The sequence below is a fragment of the Lupinus angustifolius genome, chromosome LG15 (assembly GCF_001865875.1).
Source record: "Lupinus angustifolius cultivar Tanjil chromosome LG15, LupAngTanjil_v1.0, whole genome shotgun sequence".
In the NCBI taxonomy this organism is placed as follows: Eukaryota; Viridiplantae; Streptophyta; class Magnoliopsida; order Fabales; family Fabaceae; genus Lupinus; species Lupinus angustifolius.
The window spans coordinates 2,883,909-2,908,028 of NC_032023.1; the positions used below are offsets into that span (position 1 = coordinate 2,883,909).

The window sequence follows — 24,120 nt, forward strand, 5'->3', positions numbered from 1 at the left end:
ATCTAATAATTTATATCTATACATTATTTTAAACCATTTAATTTTATTGGAATAAATAGCTATAATGTGGAGTAACTTTTTCCTCGCTCGGAGTAGTGGATACCTTCCCCTTTTTCATTAGCCCTAATCACATAATTATTGGACTCACTTTTGAGTATGGTAGCCCATAGTAAAGCCCAAGTTAAAAGAGAAAACATTATATAAAACAACAAGTCTATATCAGTTTATGATCCTTCGAAATTAGGGTTTCTCGCTGCAGCTGAAACTTCATCTTCTGGTCCATAACTCCCATTGAGAGAACCCTAACCATGGCTGAACAAGTAAGTCACCTTCATTTCATTTTGTACTATCCATTTGCTCAACTTTTTTGTTAATGTTTTTTAATTATTTTGTCTGCAGACTGAAAAGGCCTTTTTGAAACAACCAAAAGTTTTCCTAAGGTATACATTTACACCAACAATGATTCACTTAATTGTACATTTTATTATTATTCGGGATTCCTTTGTTTAGAGGGTGAGTTTCGGCGCAACGGTATAGTTGTTTGCCTTTTGATTTCGACGTCATGAATTCAAAATCTTGAAACAATATTTTCGTTTGTGAGGATAAGACTAACATATTGGGCTCTTTTTTTTTGGATTTTTTTGTTTCATTTTTTAGATTGTAGTGTGGAGTTTTAATTTTAATTTATTTTGAAGCTCTCATAAATCTGGGAAGGGAAAGAGGCCTGGGAAAGGTGGAAATCGTTTTTGGAAGTCAATTGGACTTGGATTTAAGACTCCCAGAGATGCCATTGAAGGTATATTCAGTTAATTTTTGTATTATGGATTTATTTTTTTTGAATTCATATCTTTCATGTTATTGTTATTATTTAAAAATATGGATTTTCATCATTAAATCAAGTTATACCAAAGATTACTTAACTTCTGGATGTGGGGTGGTGGTAAACATTGTTGCTAAGCATTCATTTTCTTCAATTGCAATTTTATATGAAGCTTTGTTGTGTCATGATAGTATAGTTGGTGCCTTTCTGGTGCAGTGTGTTAGTGTTATTAATACATTTTCAAAAGTCTTCTCTGCCATACATAAGTTAGGTGGCTGAATGCTTAGCATGTGCCCTGTTTTGTACGATGAATGTGATGAATGTGTATGCCGTATGCCGAGATGATGCATATATTTTGATGTCCTTGGTTATACGGGAAGCAAGGTGTAATAATATTATTTCAAGTGGAAAGATGCTAGCATGATAGTGAGAATGATCTTTATGCACTTTCTCATTCAGTTATGAGTTATCCACCACTTGCTTTTTTGTGTTGCATTTCATGTTTTATGGATGTTCCCTTCACAGAACCCTTTGATAAGGTTTTCCAATCACACATACCCTAACTGTTAAGCTCCTTCCAGTAACTGAATTTATAATGTTAATGACATTTTTTGTTCAAACACCGAATTGGTCTGTATGTGAACACACACAGGTTGCTACGTTAAAAAATTGATACTACGTAGTTTTATGAATTTTGTTGGAAAAGAGTGCTTCTATTATAGAAAACAGAATACTGTATGCTAATATGTTAATTCCTTTAAAATCCAAATTGTGATAGCAATAAGCTGATGTTGTTCAGTATCTGTTATGCCTCGTATGGTCGCATAGCTTATGTTGTAATCATTATGTTCCTCTATTATTGCTTATAAAATCATCTGTTAGTTTTTAATGTATTTGTTTTATTGCCCCTTTTTTATCTTGCAGGAACATATATTGACAAGAAGTGCCCCTTCACTGGCAATGTTTCCATCCGGGGACGTATCATAGCTGGTACTTGTCACAGCGCTAAGATGACAAGGACTATTATTGTGAGGAGGAATTATCTTCATTATATTAAGAAGTATCAGAGGTATTTCTCTTTCATATTCATGTTGTTTGCAATTTTTGTTGTGTTTGGACACTTTGACAAACACGATTACCTGTTTTTTGTTGGCGTGTCCTATCAGATATGAGAAGAGGCATTCGAACATTCCTGCTCATGTATCACCTTGCTTCCGTGTGAAGGAAGGAGATCATGTCATTATTGGCCAATGCAGGTTAGATTTTTACGAGGAACCATTTTTGTCTGTATTGACTTGTGGAATTTATTGTTGCATGTTAATATTTATTTGTCCATCTTATTGTCTTTTTTGTGTGCAATATATAGACCCATCTCAAAGACAGTGAGGTTCAATGTGTTGAAAGTGATCCCAGCAGGATCCTCCACTGGTGCGAAGAAGGCGTTCGCCGGACTTTGAGATTTTAGTTCGATTTTAGTTCTCATTTCTCATTGAAGAGCAATGTAACCGTAAGAGATAGTGATGTTTCAGATGTTTCATTGCCATTGCATGATCTGATCATTTTTTTAATTTCTTTAAATGCTTTAATGTATGAGCTGTTAAATACACTACAGATTCCATATTCATTATGGTCCTTGAATAGTAGTTGCTTCCATTTTTGACATTCTATTGCAGTCTTGCAGACACAGACACTCTTCATTTCTGTTTAATGATTATCACTATTTTACTTTGAGATCCTTCACTATTTTACTTTCACCATAATATGGGAAAACTAATCCATTCTTCAGGATTAAGTTGTATTAGACTTGGACAGTATCAATGTTATTTCCATTTTTAATTAATCTAAAGTGAATATTTTCCCTTTATCCGTATGAATAAGCATCTTGGATTAGTAATTCTATAAAATGGAGACAGATGAAATTTTGCAATATGTGGTTTGTATATATATAGAAGACTTGTAGATAAGTTGGATTTGACTGAAATGGATTAGTGACTATACCTTTGGTTATGTCATACTAAGGAGATATGATTAGATAGAGTGACCCAATCACTAATCACTAGAGGAACTGTATAAAGTATAGGCAAAAATATTAAAAATTGATTTATAGCCAAAAAGGTATTAGAAAAATGTATACACTAATAGTATATTAATAGTGTATGAATTTTATACAATGTTATTGTATTATTTACTATTTATGTTATAAAAATTATGAAATTATTATAGACAATATATGATACAAAATCATGGTATTTTTTGGACGAGTTTAAAATCTGTGCATTTATAGTATAAAAATTGTATGCTAATATGTTAATTCCTTTAAAATCCAAATTGTGATAGCAATAAGCTGATGTTGTTCAGTATCTGTTATGCCTCGTATGGTCGCATAGCTTATGTTGTAATCATTATGTTCCTCTATTATTGCTTATAAAATCATCTGTTAGTTTTTAATGTATTTGTTTTATTGCCCCTTTTTTATCTTGCAGGAACATATATTGACAAGAAGTGCCCCTTCACTGGCAATGTTTCCATCCGGGGACGTATCATAGCTGGTACTTGTCACAGCGCTAAGATGACAAGGACTATTATTGTGAGGAGGAATTATCTTCATTATATTAAGAAGTATCAGAGGTATTTCTCTTTCATATTCATGTTGTTTGCAATTTTTGTTGTGTTTGGACACTTTGACAAACACGATTACCTGTTTTTTGTTGGCGTGTCCTATCAGATATGAGAAGAGGCATTCGAACATTCCTGCTCATGTATCACCTTGCTTCCGTGTGAAGGAAGGAGATCATGTCATTATTGGCCAATGCAGGTTAGATTTTTACGAGGAACCATTTTTGTCTGTATTGACTTGTGGAATTTATTGTTGCATGTTAATATTTATTTGTCCATCTTATTGTCTTTTTTGTGTGCAATATATAGACCCATCTCAAAGACAGTGAGGTTCAATGTGTTGAAAGTGATCCCAGCAGGATCCTCCACTGGTGCGAAGAAGGCGTTCGCCGGACTTTGAGATTTTAGTTCGATTTTAGTTCTCATTTCTCATTGAAGAGCAATGTAACCGTAAGAGATAGTGATGTTTCAGATGTTTCATTGCCATTGCATGATCTGATCATTTTTTTAATTTCTTTAAATGCTTTAATGTATGAGCTGTTAAATACACTACAGATTCCATATTCATTATGGTCCTTGAATAGTAGTTGCTTCCATTTTTGACATTCTATTGCAGTCTTGCAGACACAGACACTCTTCATTTCTGTTTAATGATTATCACTATTTTACTTTGAGATCCTTCACTATTTTACTTTCACCATAATATGGGAAAACTAATCCATTCTTCAGGATTAAGTTGTATTAGACTTGGACAGTATCAATGTTATTTCCATTTTTAATTAATCTAAAGTGAATATTTTCCCTTTATCCGTATGAATAAGCATCTTGGATTAGTAATTCTATAAAATGGAGACAGATGAAATTTTGCAATATGTGGTTTGTATATATATAGAAGACTTGTAGATAAGTTGGATTTGACTGAAATGGATTAGTGACTATACCTTTGGTTATGTCATACTAAGGAGATATGATTAGATAGAGTGACCCAATCACTAATCACTAGAGGAACTGTATAAAGTATAGGCAAAAATATTAAAAATTGATTTATAGCCAAAAAGGTATTAGAAAAATGTATACACTAATAGTATATTAATAGTGTATGAATTTTATACAATGTTATTGTATTATTTACTATTTATGTTATAAAAATTATGAAATTATTATAGACAATATATGATACAAAATCATGGTATTTTTTGGACGAGTTTAAAATCTGTGCATTTATAGTATAAAAATTATGATTGACTGACAGTGTAAAAAACATTTACACTGTCAGTGTATATATATTAAATCCTTTTTGGACTCATGTTAACTTGTTAAGGTTGCTTTTAAATTGTTGCCCTTTATCCCCAAATTTGTTTTTAACAATTTTGGAAGAATATCCTAGTGATATTTTTGGTTTGTTCATTGATTCATCTGTTTTTTTGAATAATAAAACTATTTTGAAAGATGCAGCACCACTCACATCTGCAAGAAAATCAAAACATACAATAGAAAAAAAATACCATACATGAAAGTACAATACACATTTGTAGGCTATAGACCTATAGTGTTCTGTAGCTGTGAAGGAAAGAGGAACCTGAGTGAGTGAGAGAGAAGGACAAAGCATAAAGCAGGTTAGAATCGATGTTGAAGCCGTTTATGAATCTATGAACTCTAAAGCAAACTGATTATAATCGGTTGAAAGAACCATATTTCTTTTTGTTCGGTTCAACTCTACACATTTAACTGTTGAGTCATGAATCACTTATACCCACCACAATCATACTACTGTTAATGATATATGAAATGATATAAACTATAGGACAATAGAAGTGCTTCCTTAGATCAGTGTATAAAAGATGGGAACCATGTTTCAATACTCTCAAATAATATAATTATACCTCTTTATTGTAGAAATTTAGGGGGATAAAAATTGGTCAAACTCAAATATGAATTAGTTAAATAATTTATTATACGCAAAACTATTATAAACTATAAGATAATAATGATTTAAATAATAACTATATCTAAATATATCACACATATTTCCCTAATAAGTTGTACATATTATAGGTTGTAGATCCTCTCTTACTAAAAAGTCCAATATTAGATAGAGATAATGATAAGTAATAAAAACAAATTTTTAAGGATCTAGAATTTTATATAAATTTAAATTAAATAATTGAAGAAGTTATAAAATTATAAAATCGTAAAACCATATTTCTCCTTATATTTCAATTCAATTCTATATTATATATTATTCATTTCTTATACATGTCCTTTTTTATGGTTAGATTTTTTTTTATCATTGTTAGGATGATATCATATTTTTCAATTTTTATTTAGTATATTTCACAATGAATTATCCTGATTGATTTTTTTAGACACAAACTTCCAATCCAAAAGATCTGATAAAAACTAGTATATTGTTTAACAAAACTTATTCATTGAAATAGCAATAAATTATATTCACATAGCTGCAACTAAATCTCCATTCTATTCCATGCACTTTCCAATTATGATATTGGCCATTACCAACATATAAAGTATCTTACTTTAAATCAGAACCAAAACCCAAAGAAGAGACACTAATTCTTCTCCACTAATGCTAAATTCGTACTTATCTTGATATTATTGTTCACCCATCAAAGGCACTACAAAGATTCCTATACATCATGCATAGCAATAGTCTTGATATTATTGTCCTTGTTTGAATCCTAGTGGGACAGTGTATTTGAAAGCTCAATCTAGGATAAGAAAAAACAACAACAACAAAAATCAACTTATGTTGTTTCTTTTCTGTGATAAATTTTATAAAAGCAACCCAATTATGGTACCATTTGCCACTTATGAGTGGTGGGATATGCTTATTTAGTAGTAGAGCAAATTGTTCAGTTCACAAATAAGGATTATATGTCACAAAAAAATCATATCTTCATGTCATAGCCAATCAAATTTCAACAAGTAATATAAAAATATTAGTTTATATTTTTATAACTTTTATTTTTAATTTATTGTCACTTTTTAATTGGATAGGAACATAATAACTTAAATATGAAGAAGACAAGAAAAGTGTTTATCTTCATTGTCACCTTCCATTGATTTGATTTTGTATTGTGTATAATAAGAGGTCGATTGATGCAAAATAGTAATGCATGATCTTTTTGTCTATAAAAATGTGCTCGAGTATTTTGCCTTTTTCAGAAAGTTGAATTATAGAAACATAATGTCATTATCCACTTATGTTTTCATTGAACATGTCTTTTATTTTCACTAACCAAACAAATTTGTAAAACATAGCTTTCAAATATATTTTTCTTTCTTTTCTAAAGTAGCTTTCAAATATGTATATATTTTTTTCTTTTTGAAGGTAGCTTTCAAATTTAGGGGTGTTTATAAAAAAAACGTGACAGTGAAGTGTTTAAAAAAAGTGTCTGAGAAAATAAATCCTATGAATGTTAATTTTGTGAGTGAATTTTATAGTTTTGATATGTTGAAAGTTATGTTTGATTGCCCCAAATAAGAAGACATCAGTATCCTTCATAAAAAGGGAGAAATCACAAACAAACAAAAAACAAGAACTTTTTTTTCTGAAGAATCCAACTTGAAAATTTATATATTCCTTCTTGTTTTTTTATGGTAAGTGGTCCATCCCGGTCAACAAAATATCCTATCTGCCCATATAGTCCTTCTCCCAACCGACTAAGGCCTAAACACGGTTAACCAAGGGACTTTGCAGACTCATTGATCGAAGTCACCAAATCAGGTTGGGACAAACTCTGTCTGACACGGCCGCCAACAATACACCGTCATACCATCTAGCTTCCTGCTAACACTATAAAGATAGGCCTGAGATGTGGCTACCAGACCTATCACAGGCAACAAGTCAACTATGTACAGAGTACAGACTTGTTAAATCTGCCTGAAACAGGAAAAGTAGCCCTCAACATGCTAGAAGCCTAGAATGGTCGACCAGACTAACAGTACCCTCCAAGTTCACGTCATCCATCTCAACTAGTATAAATAGGAGTCCCCCCAATAGGAAGTATCTCTATTCATCACTATCTCCTCATTACTTATTCTCTAGGATATATTTCTACTTCCTATCTAGTATATTCATATTGACTTGATTGTCGGAGAACATTTTCAGGTACATCTACCTCTAGGTCCAAATCAACCTTCATCCAGATACTAGAAGAACTCTTACTCGGACCTCTAATCCAACGTATCCAATCAACACAAAAAAATAACTAAGTTATTAATATTTAAATAAAAACTATTTTAAAATTAGATGCTATAATTTGTGACCTAACTACTAATGACAAATGTATTAGATCATTAACATGATAATTTATTAAAAAACACATTTGTGGCATTGTTTAAAATATGAGCTTATAGTTTTTTACATAGTTATTCAGTTGAAAAAAAATTAAATGAAACTTATAGCCGTGTAGTTTTGAAATGTAGCTTTATGAAAACTACAAGAGCTTTTAATAATTTATTGATCAATATTGCCCTTTTAAAATAGACCAAATTACATTAATTACAGCATACTTATAATTATAAATAACTAAATAAATAATAAAAATTGTTAGGAATAATTACTAGTAATTTTATCAAATATGTTGATGATTAAATAAAAATAATAATTATAAAAATACAAATAAATTTAACAAATTACTGATAATAAGTCAATAATTGAACATTTATTTAAACATTTGTGCCATATAATTAAGAGAATAGCCTATGTATTTGTCATTTATATATTAAAGTTTACAATTAATTTATACGGTCTTAAGTGTTGATCATTTGGTTTACTCTTATACAATTTTTATAACTGATAACCAAAAAAAACTAAAATGTGCAATATGTTTTTCTAGTAAATTACACCTGATTGTGATTCAAGCAATTATCAAATAGAATCATCTCAATTATTAGAGAGACAAATGATTTAGTTCATTTTATTTTTAATAATAAACGTATTATTTGATCGTACTTAAAAGGATAAATGTATCATTATATATTTAATTTTCTTTTTCTTTTGAAAAACTTATATTTCCAGTATTAGAGAGGATTCTCACTCGAAATCATGAGAAGAAAGAGTAAGGTAGAATAAATTTTTTAGAAATAAAATAAAAGATGGTTTTGCATAATGCAAAATGAAAACCGGATGTGTGTTATTCTAAATCGACAGGCTTACTTCCCTAAAGTATGGGATCTTTAATTTATGTATGCATACAAAATATGAGAAAAAGTGTAGGCATTTCAAAAAAGTGAAGAATTCTTCAAGAAAAGGATTAACAATCCAAAAGAATGTTGAAATGGTGTTGTAATTCAAGTATTAGTTTGATAAGAGTAGAAGTTTCCTTATATAGAAAGAAGTAGTTATTTCTATTATAGTTGGTTGTTAACTACTTCCTATAGATGGAATGTTTGTGTTTCAGTGTAAAATGCAAGTTTCTATTCTCTCAATAACAAAGCCTACATTCAATATCTACCCATCTCATCTTATTCTCTTTTTTATCTTTTCTTCAATTCTCCAACAAACTTGGTATCAAGAGCCAAAAGAATTATGGACCTATGGATCTCGAAGGAAGGTGAAATCAGGGTGTACAACCTCGAGAGGTTGAACTGATTAGAACTGAAGAACTGAGGAAAAGTATAAAGCTGAAGTTGTGAAGTTGGCGGGAAATGCATGAAATCTTCACTCCATGGGGCTCCCAATCTTGATAGAGAAGAACTGGGACAGGTGGAGAACTCAAATGAGGGTGTTGTTCAGCTTTCAAGAAGTCATTGAGGTGGTCGAAGAAGGGCTCCTTCCATTGAATGATGGAGCTACAAAGACACAAAGAGTGGCGTACAAGGAAGAAAAGAAGAAAGACAGCAATGCATTATTCTTAATCCATCAATGTGTAGATGATGTGCACTTTGAGAAAATTCATAATGCAACCAATGCCAAAGAAGCTTGGGACATCTTGATCAGAAGCCATGTTGGAGGAGAAAAGATCAAGAAAGTAAAATTGCAACCCTTAGAAAATAGTATGAGTTGCTATATATGGATGAAGGTGATAGACTTGGCGACTATTTCACTAAAATTATATCCATCACTAACCAGATGAAGGGATATGGGGAAGCAATTACAGACATCATGGTAATAGAAAATATTATGAGGTCATTACCTCAAAAGTTTGATTTCATAGTTGTGGCAATAGAGGAGTCAAAGAACATTACCTCAATGAAGATTGAAGAGCTTCAAAGCTCTGTAGAAGCTCATGAAATGAGGATACTTGATAGGTGTCCAATCAAGAGACTTGAACAAGCATTGAAGGCTTGTCACTACAACAATGAAGACGGAAAGAAAGAAAAGAGATGGAAATGAAAGCATAACTTTAAAAAAAATGGCCTCAAAACTTTGGAAGAACCAAAGCAAAAAGTGAGACAACTAAAAGTTCAGATAAAAGAGGAAAGTCATGAACTGATCCAACTCAAAGGAAAATGGATAAGAGGTTAGTAGAATGCTTCGAATGTCATAAACTAGGACATTATTCCTATGAATGCACATCAGACAGAACAAAGCCAGCAGGGAGACAAGAAGAAGAAGCCTATGCAGCCCAAGGTGAGGACTCTGATTCAGAACCACTAAACCTGATGGTGACAAACTCCTCTGCAGAAATTCCCCTTACTGAATCATGGTACCTAGACTCAGGATGCTCCAATCACATGACTAGACACAAAGGGCGGCTAATCAACTTTGATAAGTCCAAACAAAGTAGAGTGAAGTTTGCAGATGACAACTCATTAGAAGTTGAAGGAACTGGGGATGTGGTCATCATAAGAAGGAATGGATCAAAAGTAGTGATATCCAATGTGCTATACATGTCCAAAATGAAGTACAATCTACTAAGCATTGGTCAGTTGATTGAAAAAGGATTCTCAGTACTAATGAAAAATGGGCAATTGGAATTGTTTGATGCTGATGACAAGCTTATAATCAGAAGAAAACAAACAAAGAATAGAACCTTCCAAGTGGATATCAAGACAGCAGAAACTCAATGCTTGGTCACTATGCAGACTAAGGATGAAAGTTGGTTATGACACTCAAGGTATGGGCACCTAAAATTCATAGGGCTGCACCAACTAGGATCAACACAATTGGTATATGGAATCCCTATCACTGTACTACCAGAGAAAGCTTGTGAAGTGTGCTTGACAGGAAAGAAGACAAGGGGATCCTTCAAGTCTAAAATCACTATGAGATCCAACTCAGTCTTATAAGTGGTACACTCTGATGTGTGTGGACCATTTGAGACACCTTCTCTGAGTGGTAATAGATACTACATTATATTTGTGGATGAGTTTAGCAGGATGATTTGGCTTGATGTGATGAAAGTGAAAAGTGAAGCATTCACAAGCTTCTTGAACTATAAGGCAAAGGCTGAAAAGGAGAGTGGAAATCAATTGAAGATATTCAGAACAGATGGTGGGGGAGAATATACTTCAAAAGAATTTGAAACCTATTGCTTAAAGAATGGAATACAACATGAAGTAATAGCCCTGTATACCCCTCAACATAATGGGCTTGCAGAGAGAAGAAATAGAACAATAATGGACATGGCCAGGAGCTTGATCAAGGATAAAGATCTCCCATAAAACCTATGGGTTGAAGCAGTCTCAACATCTGTGTATATTCTAAATAGAAGTCCAACAAAAAGGCTTAAGGGGAAGGTACCACTTGAGGTTTGGATAGACAAAAAATCAAATGTTAGTCACATGAAAGTGTTTGGGTCACTTGCTTATAGACACATACCAGATCAAAGAAGAACCAAACTTCAAGACAAAGGTGAGGCAATGGTGTTTATATGGTATCATCCTATAGGAGCCTACAAACTACTTGATCCAATCAAGAACAAAAGTGCAATCAATAAGGATGTTCTCATCTTGGAACATGACAGATGGGATTAGAAACTAATGCAAACAACTATGAGAAGGTTGATACCAGAACTCAGTAATGATGAAATATTCAGAGAAGAACCAGATGCAATTGGCTATGAAGAAAACACCACACACTCAATTGAACATCTAAGGACACACATATCACAGAGAACAAGATCTATGCCTCTCAGACTCAATGACTATTAGATTCACTCAGATGATCAAATCAATGATCAAGGGGAATTGATGCACATGGCACTTTTGGTGAAGCAATTCTCTGAATGACTCAGAAGGTTTAAAACAAACAGCATGGAAAGATGCAATGTTGGAAGAATCAAGTCAATTGAGAAAAATGGAACCTAGATACTGGTTGAACTACCTAAAAACAAACACACAATTGGGGTCAAATGGATCTTCAAACAGAAACTCAATCCAGATGGGTCAATATTGAAGTATAAGGCCAGGTTGGTAGCCAAAGGTTTCCTACAAAAGTATGGGAAAGACTACACATATGTTTATGCTCTTGTGGCCAGAATATAAACCATAAGGCTGGTGCTAGCCATTGCTTGTGCAAGAAATTGGGCATTATTCCAATTAGATGTGAAGTCAACATTTCTACATGGACCCTTGATGGAAGAAGTATATGCCCAACAACCTCCTGGTTTCACTATCAAAACCAAGGAACATCTGGTCTACAAATTGAACAAGGCTCTTTATGGCTTGAAACAACCCCCAAGAGCTTGGAATAGAAGAATTGATGCCTTCTTATTCAAAATTGACTTCAAAAAGTGCATAATTGAGCATGGAGTGTACATCAAGAGAAATAAAGATGGTGAATTATTGATCATATGCCTATATGTGGATGACTTACTAGTGACATGCTCAACACTAGTAAGGATTTAGGAGTTTAAGGAGATGATGAAAGTTGAATTCGAGATGACTGGCTTGGGGAGGTTGAGTTACTTCTTAGGCTTGGAATTCAATAACATCTCAGCAAGCATGGTAATGCATCAAAAGAAGTATGCAAAAGAGATACTTGAGAAGTTCAACATGGCCTCATGCAATCAGGTAAACTCACCAGTGAAAGTAAACCTAAAGCTGACAAGAGATGAAGAAGGTGAATGAGTGGATGAAGAACTGTATAAACAGATGGTGGATCACTGAGATTTCTATGTAATAGCAGGCCAAATTTGTGCTATGGTGTTGGATTGGTGAGACGATTCATGTGCAAACCACAACAATCTCGCATGGTAGCATTTAAAAGGATCTTTAGATACATAAAAGGAATGATGGATTATGGATTCATCTTCCCAGTTGGCTGTCAAAACACAAAATTGGAATTAGCAGGGTACTATGATGCTGACTATGGAGAAGACCTGGCTGAAAGAAAGAGCACCTCGGGATACTTGTTTTTATTAAATGGTGATCCTATATCCTGGTGCTCTAAGAAGTAGGAAGTGATAGCTCTATCAAGTTGTGAAGCAGAATACATAGCAGGATGCTATACAGCCTGTCAAACTATGTGGCTTGAGGAAATGTTGAAGGAAGTGATGGTTGAAAGTCAAAACACCATTACAACTGAAGCTGGACAACAATTCTGCAATAAGGCTAGCTAAGAATCATGTGAGTCATGGGAGGAGCAAGCACATAGAAGTTAGATTTCACTACTTGAGAGATCTAGTCAATAAAGAGAGGATTGAAATTGTCTATTGCAACATCGAGTTACAAATGGCAGATCTGTTCACAAAGGCTTTGAAAGAAGAAAAATTGAACAATTTAAAAGGAAGATGGGAGTTGAATCTTGCAAATACTTGAGTTAAGTGAGGATGTTGAAATAATATTGTAATTCAAGTATTAGTTTGATAAGAGTAGAAGTTTCCTTATATAGAAAGAAGTAGTTATTTATGTTATAGTTGATTGTTAACTACTTCCTATATATGGAATGTTTGTGTTTCAGTGTAAAATGCAAGTTTTCTTCTCTCAATAACAAAGCCTACATTCAATCTCTACTCATCTCATCTTATTCTCTTTTGTATCTCTTCTTCAACTCTCCAACAAAGAAAAGTCAAAGATAAGTGGAAAGTGGAATAGATGAATATACCTTGATATTATTGAATGAATGAGAATAACTCATTTAATTGATTACAAAAACTAATCACTTAATCATTATAGATACAAGAAAAATGAGGAAACTAATCCTAACTAACTATCTTAATTGTGGCCCATGTTAAATATGCCAAATATGTTAATTATAATGATAACTTGCAAAGGAAGTAATATAAGGAAATATATGATGTGTAGCATGCTACCTTGGCCATGACCTGATGTATATATGTATGGATCCCTCAGTCAGACTAGTTGGGTCACGTCCTAGTGAGTGCTCATTTACATCAGTCATACTGGCTCGATCACGTCCTGGTGGGTGCTCATGCGCCTCGGTCACGATGGTTGCTTCCTCGATTAGGGTTGGCCAACTTGGCTCGGTCACGATGCTAGCTTCATCGGTTAGACTTGGCCAACTAGGCTCGGTCATGATGCTAGCTTCCTCGGTTAGATTTGGCCAACTAGGCTTGGGCACGATGGTTGCTCCTGGTTTGGATTGGCTTATGCATAGATGAATGTGAGCATCCTCTTTCTCCTTTGATAGCATTGAAAATCTAAAATTTTATCCAATCATTCATCATTTATATTTAATCAACATCGACTTTTAAATATATATAATAAACTAATATATATGAATAATATATGATGTACCAACTAGAGGTGAGCATGAGTTGGGTAAGAGTTAAGCAATCTTAAATGTTGGTCGAAATATTTTTTGAACTCGAATCTTACTATAGACCCGAAGGTTAACCCAACTCTAAATGTCGACCAAGCTAAGGCTAGCTTTTGAACCTAAATCTAAATCTAATTATATATAATGCATATCATTTTTATATAAAGTTTTCTCAATATTATATATTATTACGAATATGTATTTTGATATACGTAGATACTTTGTTAGTCTATACATAATTGAATATAGGCAAATACAAAAATGAGAATGAGTTCTATCAAGAAAACATGAGAATGAGTGACAACAAGATGAACCAGATTATGTTTGTTTCTTGCCCGATCATAAATATTGATTAAATTTAATTTTTTAATATGGATTTGATTATGGATCAAATGAAACTCGACCATGTCCAATCATCATCGGGTTAAACTAGGTGAGTAGGTAAAATTGAATCATACTAATCCCTAATATCGACTGAGTATAAAACTTTATAATGAATATCTATAAATATTATATTCAAATATTATTAAGATGTGGGATACTTGAGGGTCTCATCCATAATCTAGGATATTAGTATTCTTGTATACCAGGTATGAAAGCGAAGTTATTGAAGTTCTTGGAGTTGGACCTGAAACGGGTACAAGTCATAGAGTTACACCTACCGCTGAGAAATTGAATTATTCCCCTATAAGTGCCGTAGTTAATTGATTTCCTACATTATACAATTGGCAATAATTCATGTTTGTTAGTACCACAATTAATTGTAAAAAGAATAAAAATATTCACATTTATCACGTTAAGAACATTTAATTGTAGTATAAAAACTATCATCGTTTTGCACAAAAATCTTCTAAATCCTAACTCTAATTTGGTGCCATAACAGTACGAGTTAAGGATGATTATGGGTAGAATCATATAAATAAAGAAAGGGAATTGTTAATAGGTGGTTAAGGATCCAGATATTAAAGTAAAAAATGTAAGTTTACCTTATACATATCAAGAATGAGTGTAAAATCTATGTATAGTTACTATAAAAAACTCATACACTTTAATGCATACATTTTTTTCATTAAAAATTAATCAACTTATTTTCCAAAAGAAAGTTTCTATTGTTATATGATTATAAATTTATCTTATTCAAGACTAAAATAATAACATGTTATATTTTTTTAATTTTTAAAAATATTTTTGTAAAAAACTATTGAATATAACTCGTATCCAATAATATTAAAATAAAAATGTGATTGATTCTGTTTTCAATAATGAAGGATATAAAATACATGATTTTCACGTGTGATGCAAAGAAGGTGGGTACAAGAAAAGAAGATTCCACTGCACCTAAGTAAGCATAGAAAAGAACATTATTTCCAACCATGTGATGAGTTGTGATTAATTAACTATTAAGATCGCGTAACAATAACAATGTAATCCAACCACCAGATTTTCAGCCACGCTTTCATCTTTTGGTCCTTCTTTTCCCACTCACACTCACATATAACCACTATTATTTATAGAATAAATTATAATAATACTTTTCAGTTTTAGTAAAAATATATAAACTATTCCTCTGTTTTTTATATATACAAAAACATCTGATTTTTATGTATATATTGCACTTATTATTCATTGAAAAATTAAGTGTAATTTTTTAAACAAGAATGATAAATATAATTAAGTTAAACAAAATATGATATACTGTAAAAACATGTATAAATAGTATACAGATAAATACATTTTCATTATTTTTTGTTTTCTACAACATAATATAAAAGTTATTTTAACAATATCTCCTTAGAATTACTGGTATATTTTGTAATGAACCAAAAATAATAAAAATATCTTCACTCGTATACTATTTGCATTTATCTACGTAATATATTGTATTTTGTTTAATTTAATTACATTTATCATCATTATTTTTTTACAGACTCACATTTATTTCTCATCCAGAGTAATCACTTTAATGTATATATAAAAATTACAGATTTTTAGAGGGGTAAAAATAGAGGGAAAATTTATGTAATTTTATTACAACTTAGAGGTTTCAATATAATTTATTCTTCTTAGTACCATATTCTATATAAGTATATATGCTAAAATATTGTATACAGACTAGCTTAATAATTAATTTTGACTGATATATATAACCGTTATCTTAATAATAAGTTTTGACTGGTATGATAATATGATATGATATGTTTTTGATGATGTATGATAGGTATATTATGGGCATTTGGGGCCAATCTACCTGTATATCAGTTGAACCGACGATTACATAATAGCATATCCTATAAACACATAACTCATACTTTTTCCAACATATTCTTAGAATCTTCTCTCTCTCTCTCTCTCACTTTGTAGCATAAGCCACAAAGTTGCATCAAGTGTCTTACTTTCTTTCAAGTGACAGAGCCAAAAAGTCAAAACTACCCCAAGATTAAAGTCATCATGTGTGTGCAAGAGGCAGAACAAGTTGCTCAAGAAATTGAGAACATGGATAATAGAAGAAGACCATCATGGCCTTTGCATTGTGAACTTTTACATACCCAGATGGAGAACTTTGATAAAACATCTTCTTTGAGAACTTCAACTGTTGAAAACTCATGTCCTGTAAGTATTACTATCGTTTTCCTTGATCTTCTAAGTTCTATATTTATGCTGTTTTTTATCAATTTTCCATGATGTTTTTTTTACTTTTATGAGCTACCATTATAGAAACTCTTTAAATCAAACTCAATTGTGTTGTGGATGGCATGGAAAGTGTTTTACTGTTATCCAATGTTTTAAATTGCGATTACGATCCTTATTGCAGTCATAGTCATGGTTGTGGTTACTTTACGGTCATTTTGACTATGGCAGTGTGGGATATGACCGTTGCAGTGTGAATTTAGTGTGAATTTTTTGTGATTAAGAAAATGTTTTTCAATTTGATGCAACGTGAGGCGGCCCAAATGCGGTTTAGTTATGGGCCAATGTGGTCGCGTCATTGCGTCATTGTGATTCGGTGTGTGTGATTGCGATGTGATGCGGTTGTGGCGTTCACCGCAACCGCAGTATTGTGGCTGCATCACATGATGTGGTCCGCAATTTAAACCTTTTCACTTATTTTCCTTTTCTTTATGGTGTGTCCTTTGTCAAGGGATTTAAAATTGAGTTGTGTAGCAGCTGTGAGCTAATTGTGGCCATTGCAGTTTAAATGCGACTAATGCGACCGACAAGCATGGTTGTGGCAACCACCGCAACCGAGATGTTGCAGCTACATCATGTGGTGACGGAGTTCCCAATTTAAAACCTTGAGAGTCTTTTATAATTACCTTGTTAATTTGACATTGGTTTGTTTCCTTGCACATACCTACTTATCCTTTCATTGATGCTTATGTTTATTCCATGGAAGAAACGTTCCTAGCTAATAATAGTACTTTATATTCCCAAAAAAATTATAGCCAAGAATGTTGTATGTGATGCACTACTTTGTGATGGAATCATGCAGCAATATGATCTCATTTCAGGGTAAGTGATCTTGAATTTTCTCTCATGTGGCTATCAAAGGCTAGCTAGAGTTAGAAGTGGTTCTGATAGATATTAGTTAGTCTCTGGGATGTACTGAAGAGTGAAGAGTGAAGACACATTGTGAAATTTATAACATAAGTGGTTGTGATAGCTTGCATTGCTAGCAATTAAATTGCCTTACTTTGTTGTCGTTTTCTTACTTGACTCTTGTTAGCATAAATGTCAGTGTTTCTCATAAGATATAATTTATGACTGAAAAATACTGAAATTAGCATAATCTGAGAATAATTTCTCTTACTTTTATTGCATTCTTAAGTTTGCTTAGCATCTTTTATTTCTAATTCTTGATGCTTACTGCTTCTTCCATCTTAACTCGATTGCATTTTTCTTCCGTGGCACATGTAGCTTGAAAGCATAAGTGAGGATACAATGATTACAGACAAGAAACAGATCCTGGTGAGCTTCGTCCCAGCTCTTCGGTCAGGAGAGTGGTCCGATATTGGAGAACGCCCTTACATGGAGGATACTCACATATGCATTGGCGATTTGGCAAACAAGTTTAGCAATAACATGCACTCTGAGGAAGCGGTTTCCTTTTATGGTGTAAGCCATCTAACTGAGTATGCTTAATTTCTTCTTGTCATGAGTTTTGTTTAATTCTTTTGTAGCTATTTAATTTTGTACTACTAAAATAGTGATAACCAAACAAGTCTTCAAGGTTTTCTTGCATCTATTGGTGAATAAAAAGGGACAAGAGTATTTTTGAAACACTTTGGTTTTTCTTAAATGAATTCGGATATAATTTTGCTTCTTTGTTAATCCTCCCCACACAATAAGAAGTCCTGCTTCAAAAGTTTCTTCTCTCAGCAATTTTGGAAACTTGTGAATACATACTTAAATCTGATATGCGGCCCTAGACAATCTAAGATGACTAGAGAACATTGTGAGACACTATCAATCAGAATTAGGATATGTTATATTGCATCTCCCATAAACCTTTGTTTTTGGTATTCACTTATTAAATGCATAAAATAGATTACAAGATTCAGTATTCAGAATGTATTGTGGTTTGAGTCTTTATGGTTGATATCCCGACCCATTGTCTTCTTCGTTGCCGTCCCATGCGCTCCCTTTTCCAAGGTGTAGTTGCATAACCATTTTAAAGTCTGACTGAACAAAATATAGGTAAAAGTAATGTCTTCTAGTTCATCCAGAATAAAGATGGAGAAACTTGTCTTAAACATTTTGCATAGGACAATATACACCCTTTGATCAGGGTTTGGCATGTAAAAGTAAAAGGCAAATGGTTCAATTTGCAGGTATTTGATGGACATGGAGGGAAGAGTGCAGCTCAATTTGTCCGTGATTATCTGCCGACAGTGATTGTTGAGGATGCAAACTTTCCTCTAGAGCTTGAAAAGGCAGTCACAAGGTCATTTTTGGTGACTGATGCAGCATTCGCAAAAAGATCATCTCTCGAGTCTTCTCTATCTTCTGGTACAACTGCACTAACTGCAATTATATTTGGAAGGTTAGCACTTGTCTCTATTGTTCTTTGACCTTTATAGCCTTGGGATGAAAAGCTCAAATTTGTGGAGTGACATTTAAGTGAATGCAATGCCTCATACCGCAATACTACATTATCACTTTCCTTTTTCACGCCCCGATTCTCCAAATTTTTGGGAGATGTCAAAATTGAGTTTAACCTCTTCCTTACTCATGTAGCCGTTGTTTGACCAGAAATCAGGGCATGACACATTTTATGATTTATTCTTGTATCTATCACTCTATATCCCTTTTTAACTGTTTTGAATGCCAATTATTGTAAAGGTCCTTACTAGTAGCCAATGCTGGAGACTGTCGGGCTGTCTTGTCCCGTTGTGGAAGGGCTATAGAAATGTCCAAAGATCATAGGCCAACTTGCAGCAAAGAAAGGATGCGGATCGAGTCCCTAGGTGGATTTGTTGATGATGGTTACCTGAATGGCCAGTTAGGTGTTAGTCGCGCTATAGGTGACTGGCACCTTGATGGAATGAAGGAAACGAGTGAAAGAGGTGGACCACTGAGTGCCGAACCTGAACTTAAATTAACGACATTGACCAAAGAAGATGAATTCTTGATAATCGGTAGCGATGGAATCTGGGATGTTTTCAGTAGCCAAAATGCTGTAGATTTTGCAAGAAGGAGGCTTCAAGAGCATAATAATGAGAAACTATGCTGCAAGGAAATAGTACATGAAGCAAAGAAGAGAGGATCAACAGATAACTTAACTCTTGTGATGGTATGTTTTAACTCAGATCCACCACCACCTATGATTGTAGAAAGAACAAGAGTCAGAAGAAGCATATCTGCTGAGGGACTTCTGAATCTTAGATCCTTGCTTGAAGAATAGAACATTTTTGTATGTAAAATAAATGGTGTAGTTGATGTGTTAAAGATGAAGTTATGTACATATATTCATGTACCTCAAGAACCAAGTGACGATTGGCCTAGTCCATGTTTGAGGTGCTAAAGTTCTAAACAAATTTATACCTGTGTGATTATTTTTCCCATTGGAAGCTGATTAGAGGAGAAAAAATTATATTTGGAACAAAGTGATTTGTACACACATTATCATAACATTCTACTCTTGTGTTTAATGGGTTTAAAGACTAATGTAAATATGTTGTTTATTTGTTATGCTTCCATTTAGGTGTCTTTCCACACAGATATTTCATCTCAAAGCTACAGAAGTCTTAGATGCCAATAATCTTTTTGCTTTACATTTTTGCTCTTCAATGACTATTGCTGAAACATTAAGCAAGAATCATGGTTGTTCTTGGGACAAGAATCATGGTTGTTTCTTAGACTTTGCAGAGAGAGCCATACAAAGTAAAAAATTTAGTCTCTAATACCCCAAATTGAACTTAAATTTTTTTCCAAATCAGAGGATTAAGATCACCAAAACAAATATGAAATACACCAACCAGTTCCAAACAGATTATCAAGCTCTCCATTGTGATAAAACTTATAGATCTCCATTGTAGAAACAGTTCCAAACATCCCATGAAGAGAATGCCAAAACAGAAAGTTTACCATAATAAAAAAGATGCTAACATAGACCATCAAACATGGAAAAACATAGTTACTAGTGTGAATAATCCATTAAAGAGTGCAACTACAGACTGCAAAAACAGTCAAAAATACCAAACAAGTGTGTAATTATCTCACCAGAAACATTCTTATACATTTGTTTTACAATCTGCAAATAAAGAATGGGAACATGATACAAACATAATGCTATCCAGCAATTCCTCAGTATGCTATTTCCTGTAAATGATATGAATTGAAGGCCTACACTAAGTATCAGAAGTGTTTTTACTAACATATAGAATATCATTTTCCTGAAAGCTTCTCTTGTATCTCAGTTCTCGCAAGACGAATCAAGAATAAACCAGCAAAGAAAATAGACAGAATGAGCATAAAGAAGACACTGTTCCATCCCCGAGTTGAAATATACCCAGCCAAAAGTGGTCCAAGAGCAGCTCCAACAGAACCAGTACCATCTATGATTGCAGTCACAGTAGCCAGGGCCCGAGAATTCCCACCATTCAAGCTCTGCGTACCAAGATCAGCAGCCACAGCAGTTGTGATTAGAGAGTATGGACCATTCACCAAAAATCCGGAAAGAAACAATAGAGCAATGTTGGCCAACTTAGAGAGGCTCCCAAAAACACGATACGAAACAAGAGCCGGAATTGATAGAAACAAGAACAGAATTGACGTAATAGCACGTGCTTCAATGATATCAGAAATGAAACCTGCTGTAATTCCACCAAGGACTCCCCCAATATCAAATATTGTTGAAAGTAATCCAGCAGTTTTGTGAGATATATGCACACCCGCAACGGCTGCAATGAACACAGAATTTGAAGTGAACAAAAGAACATCATTAAAATAAATAAATAAATAGACACAAGATAACATAAACATTAGCTATGTCACTCAGCATTCCAATTTCAAAGTGCTAAAACTTTAGACACTGTGTTCGAAAGATGGAGCCACCAATGATAAAGTAAATGGATACGACTAATATGCTATACAAAAGACAGTGTAATTCTATCTGAGATCATGTATTTTTGCATGAGAATAATTACCTGTGTGCCTTATGTAGAAGGGCAGCCAATACAAAAAAGTGTAAGCTACAAGCTTTGAGAAAAAGAGACAGAAAGCAAATGGAGCCACTCCCGGTAACTTCCATGCCTCTAAAAATCCAATTGCAGAAGAATCTGAATGATCAGACTCGATAAGCTTGGATTCCTCTGATTCCACATTATGAAGATTCTCTGCACTTCCTGTTTCCACACTCATTTCCATCTCCGTTCCAGGATGCACAAATCCCATATCCTCTGGATTCACAACCAGAAACAAAAACACCAAAATCCCCACCAAAATGATTAGTAGTCCAGGCACCACAAATGACCAACCCCATCCAAATTCCAGAACCCCCGAAGCAACAACCGAACCAATGATATTCCCTACCGATGTATTCGAATTCCATACCCCCATTATCAGACCCCTCTTCGACTCCCCAAGCCAATTCCCTACAATTGCAACCACACAAGGCCACCCAATTGACTGAAACACTCCACAAACAACCTGAATGCCGACAAAATATCCCAACACATGAACATCTAACCAATACCCTAACCCGAAAAGTACTGTAAAAACACCACTCCCTATCATCCCAAACACAAGGAACAACCTCAAATCAACCCGATCGCCAACAGTACCGGCGAAATACATGCCAATGGCATAGGAAGTAAGGAATGCAAGATCAACCTCACCGAGCCGTTGAGTGCCCCGGGTTCCATTAAAAGGGGGCCAACCTGCATCACTGGAAGAACTCAAGTTGGGATCTTGAGTTGAATTAAATGGAATTGTGGGTCCTAGAACACTCTTCACAATGCTAGAAGGCTTCCTAGAGGCATGGAAAGAAGCATATGCAAGAAATGTGATAGAAAGAACACATATTTGGTGGAAAATTAGGGTTTTGTTTGGGGGTTTCAGGCCTGGGAAGAGTGTCAGAGCTGGTGCTTGGCTCAAACTCTTGGATTGCATTGTGATTCATTAGGGTTCTAGCATAAACATTGAATCTAATCTATAACCTATGCACAAAGATCAAATCCTTCTTCTTCTTCTTCTTTTACAAAAGAACTACATAGAATATTAACATCTATGACCTTAGGAATGTTAAAAGATTGATCTAGGACTGAAATTTCAAACCCGAATAAATGAAATGGGTTATGATCGATACCTATAAGGAAAACACAAATGTTGAATTGTTGAAATGAAATCTTAAAAGTTTTTGTCTTTTTTTGCTTTGGTTTATTGGGGCAAGGATTGGTAGTTATGGCAAGAACAAAAACCCTTAGGTAATAGCTTCAATGGACATTTAAACATTGGAATTGCAAAAAATTTATGAAGGAAAATGGTAAGATATTGGATCTTTGGAATTTGTACAAGTCAAACAAGTTAGCTTGGAACACCAGATTTGTGTTAGATCAGGATATGTTTGTCAATTAGAAGGTTCACAATTGGGTATTTAACTATTTATTTGCTCCATAATTATGAATATTTCATGTTAAGTTTATCAAATAATTCATTATTAATTTGTTATGTTAGAACAGAACATATTTATTGTTCCATAAATTGTACCACTACATGTACTACTATTATTTAATTGATTGAAAAAATATATCTAATTTAAAAAATTAATAATTAACTAATTTTCTTAACAATCATAGCTGATGACACGTTCACGTGCACTGACATAATTTGTGGGACATCAAATGTGTAGCACTTTAGAACAAACTTGTTCTTTCATATAAATTACATACTACTAGCATATCGATAGGCACGGTCGACACTGCATATTTGATGATTCATATTCTTATTTATCTAATATCAATTGTATACACAAAGTTTCTATAAAAGTTTCAATTTGTGTATGCATTAATGATTAGTGTGTCATTTGATGTTTTCATATATGCCAAAGTTATTCTTCTTTATGGTGATAAAAAGATAAAATAGAAGTAGGAGAATATGTAGAATATTAGTGATACATGCAATGTGAAAGTTTCTTATAGTTATTATTAGGATGTTACAAATGGATAAAATTAGAATATGAAAATTATGTTACAGTGGTTATTAAATATAAATGAATGAAATTATACATATCCAATTACTTGAATGTTCTCCAAACATATTTTTCATTTATATAATATAATGAGCAAAGTTGGAATATAAAAATTATGCATGTTCAATTACATATGAATGACAAGAGGGTGGATTGGGGTAGGGTTTGCATTTACCCAAAACTGAACCCAAAATTTAAAACTTGATCCCAATGCTGAAATAAGTGAAGTTAAAAACTATACTACCATCTCAACCATGTAGAATTTCGAGCAACCCCGATGAAACCCAAAACTATTATATATATATA

At 33.4% G+C, this 24,120-nt stretch overlaps 4 protein-coding genes and 1 long non-coding RNA gene across 5 annotated transcripts; 4 read left to right on the forward strand and 1 right to left on the reverse strand.

The window, feature by feature from the left end:
* On the forward strand, window positions 216-2,551 carry LOC109327428 (40S ribosomal protein S11-like). Its single transcript, XM_019560571.1, has 6 exons — window positions 216-320; window positions 400-440; window positions 696-796; window positions 1,745-1,889; window positions 1,987-2,076; window positions 2,187-2,551. The coding sequence occupies exons 1-6, from the start codon at window positions 309-311 to the stop codon at window positions 2,275-2,277; spliced, it is 480 nt and encodes a 159-aa protein (XP_019416116.1). The 5' UTR covers window positions 216-308; the 3' UTR covers window positions 2,278-2,551.
* LOC109327636 (40S ribosomal protein S11-like) lies at window positions 3,249-4,110 on the forward strand (the record flags this gene model as incomplete). Its single annotated transcript, XM_019560809.1, has 3 exons — window positions 3,249-3,448; window positions 3,546-3,635; window positions 3,746-4,110. Coding segments are annotated over 3 exons (381 nt in total), but the record flags the coding sequence as incomplete, so codon positions are not given.
* Window positions 16,402-20,300, forward strand: LOC109328437 (probable protein phosphatase 2C 27). Its single transcript, XM_019561903.1, has 4 exons — window positions 16,402-16,736; window positions 18,042-18,239; window positions 18,956-19,167; window positions 19,467-20,300. Exons 1-4 carry the CDS (start codon window positions 16,575-16,577, stop codon window positions 20,026-20,028), a joined length of 1,134 nt encoding a protein of 377 aa, XP_019417448.1. The 5' UTR covers window positions 16,402-16,574; the 3' UTR covers window positions 20,029-20,300.
* LOC109328439 lies at window positions 20,588-21,094 on the forward strand. The gene is made up of 2 exons (XR_002105437.1): window positions 20,588-20,633; window positions 20,768-21,094. It is a non-coding gene; the product is annotated as an uncharacterized LOC109328439 (long non-coding RNA).
* Window positions 20,820-23,203, reverse strand: LOC109328438 (putative glycerol-3-phosphate transporter 5). Its single transcript, XM_019561904.1, has 2 exons — window positions 21,773-23,203; window positions 20,820-21,526 (listed from the first exon to the last, which is right to left on the reverse strand). Exons 1-2 carry the CDS (start codon window positions 22,734-22,736, stop codon window positions 21,012-21,014), a joined length of 1,479 nt encoding a protein of 492 aa, XP_019417449.1. The 5' UTR covers window positions 22,737-23,203; the 3' UTR covers window positions 20,820-21,011.

Coding starts and splice junctions, on each gene's coding strand:
- LOC109328438 (XM_019561904.1), bottom strand. CDS start 22,736: ATGCAATCCAAGAGTTTGAGCCAAGCACCAGCTCTGACACTCTTCCCA. Junction 21,527..21,772: donor CTTCTACATAAGGCACACAG/GTAATTATTCTC, acceptor TGTTCATTGCAG/CCGTTGCGGGTGTGCATATA.
- LOC109328437 (XM_019561903.1), top strand. CDS start 16,575: ATGTGTGTGCAAGAGGCAGAACAAGTTGCTCAAGAAATTGAGAACATG. Junction 18,240..18,955: donor AAGCGGTTTCCTTTTATGGT/GTAAGCCATCTA, acceptor TTCAATTTGCAG/GTATTTGATGGACATGGAGG. Junction 19,168..19,466: donor ACTGCAATTATATTTGGAAG/GTTAGCACTTGT, acceptor ATTATTGTAAAG/GTCCTTACTAGTAGCCAATG.
- LOC109327428 (XM_019560571.1), top strand. Junction 441..695: donor CAACCAAAAGTTTTCCTAAG/GTATACATTTAC, acceptor TTTATTTTGAAG/CTCTCATAAATCTGGGAAGG. Junction 1,890..1,986: donor TATATTAAGAAGTATCAGAG/GTATTTCTCTTT, acceptor GTGTCCTATCAG/ATATGAGAAGAGGCATTCGA.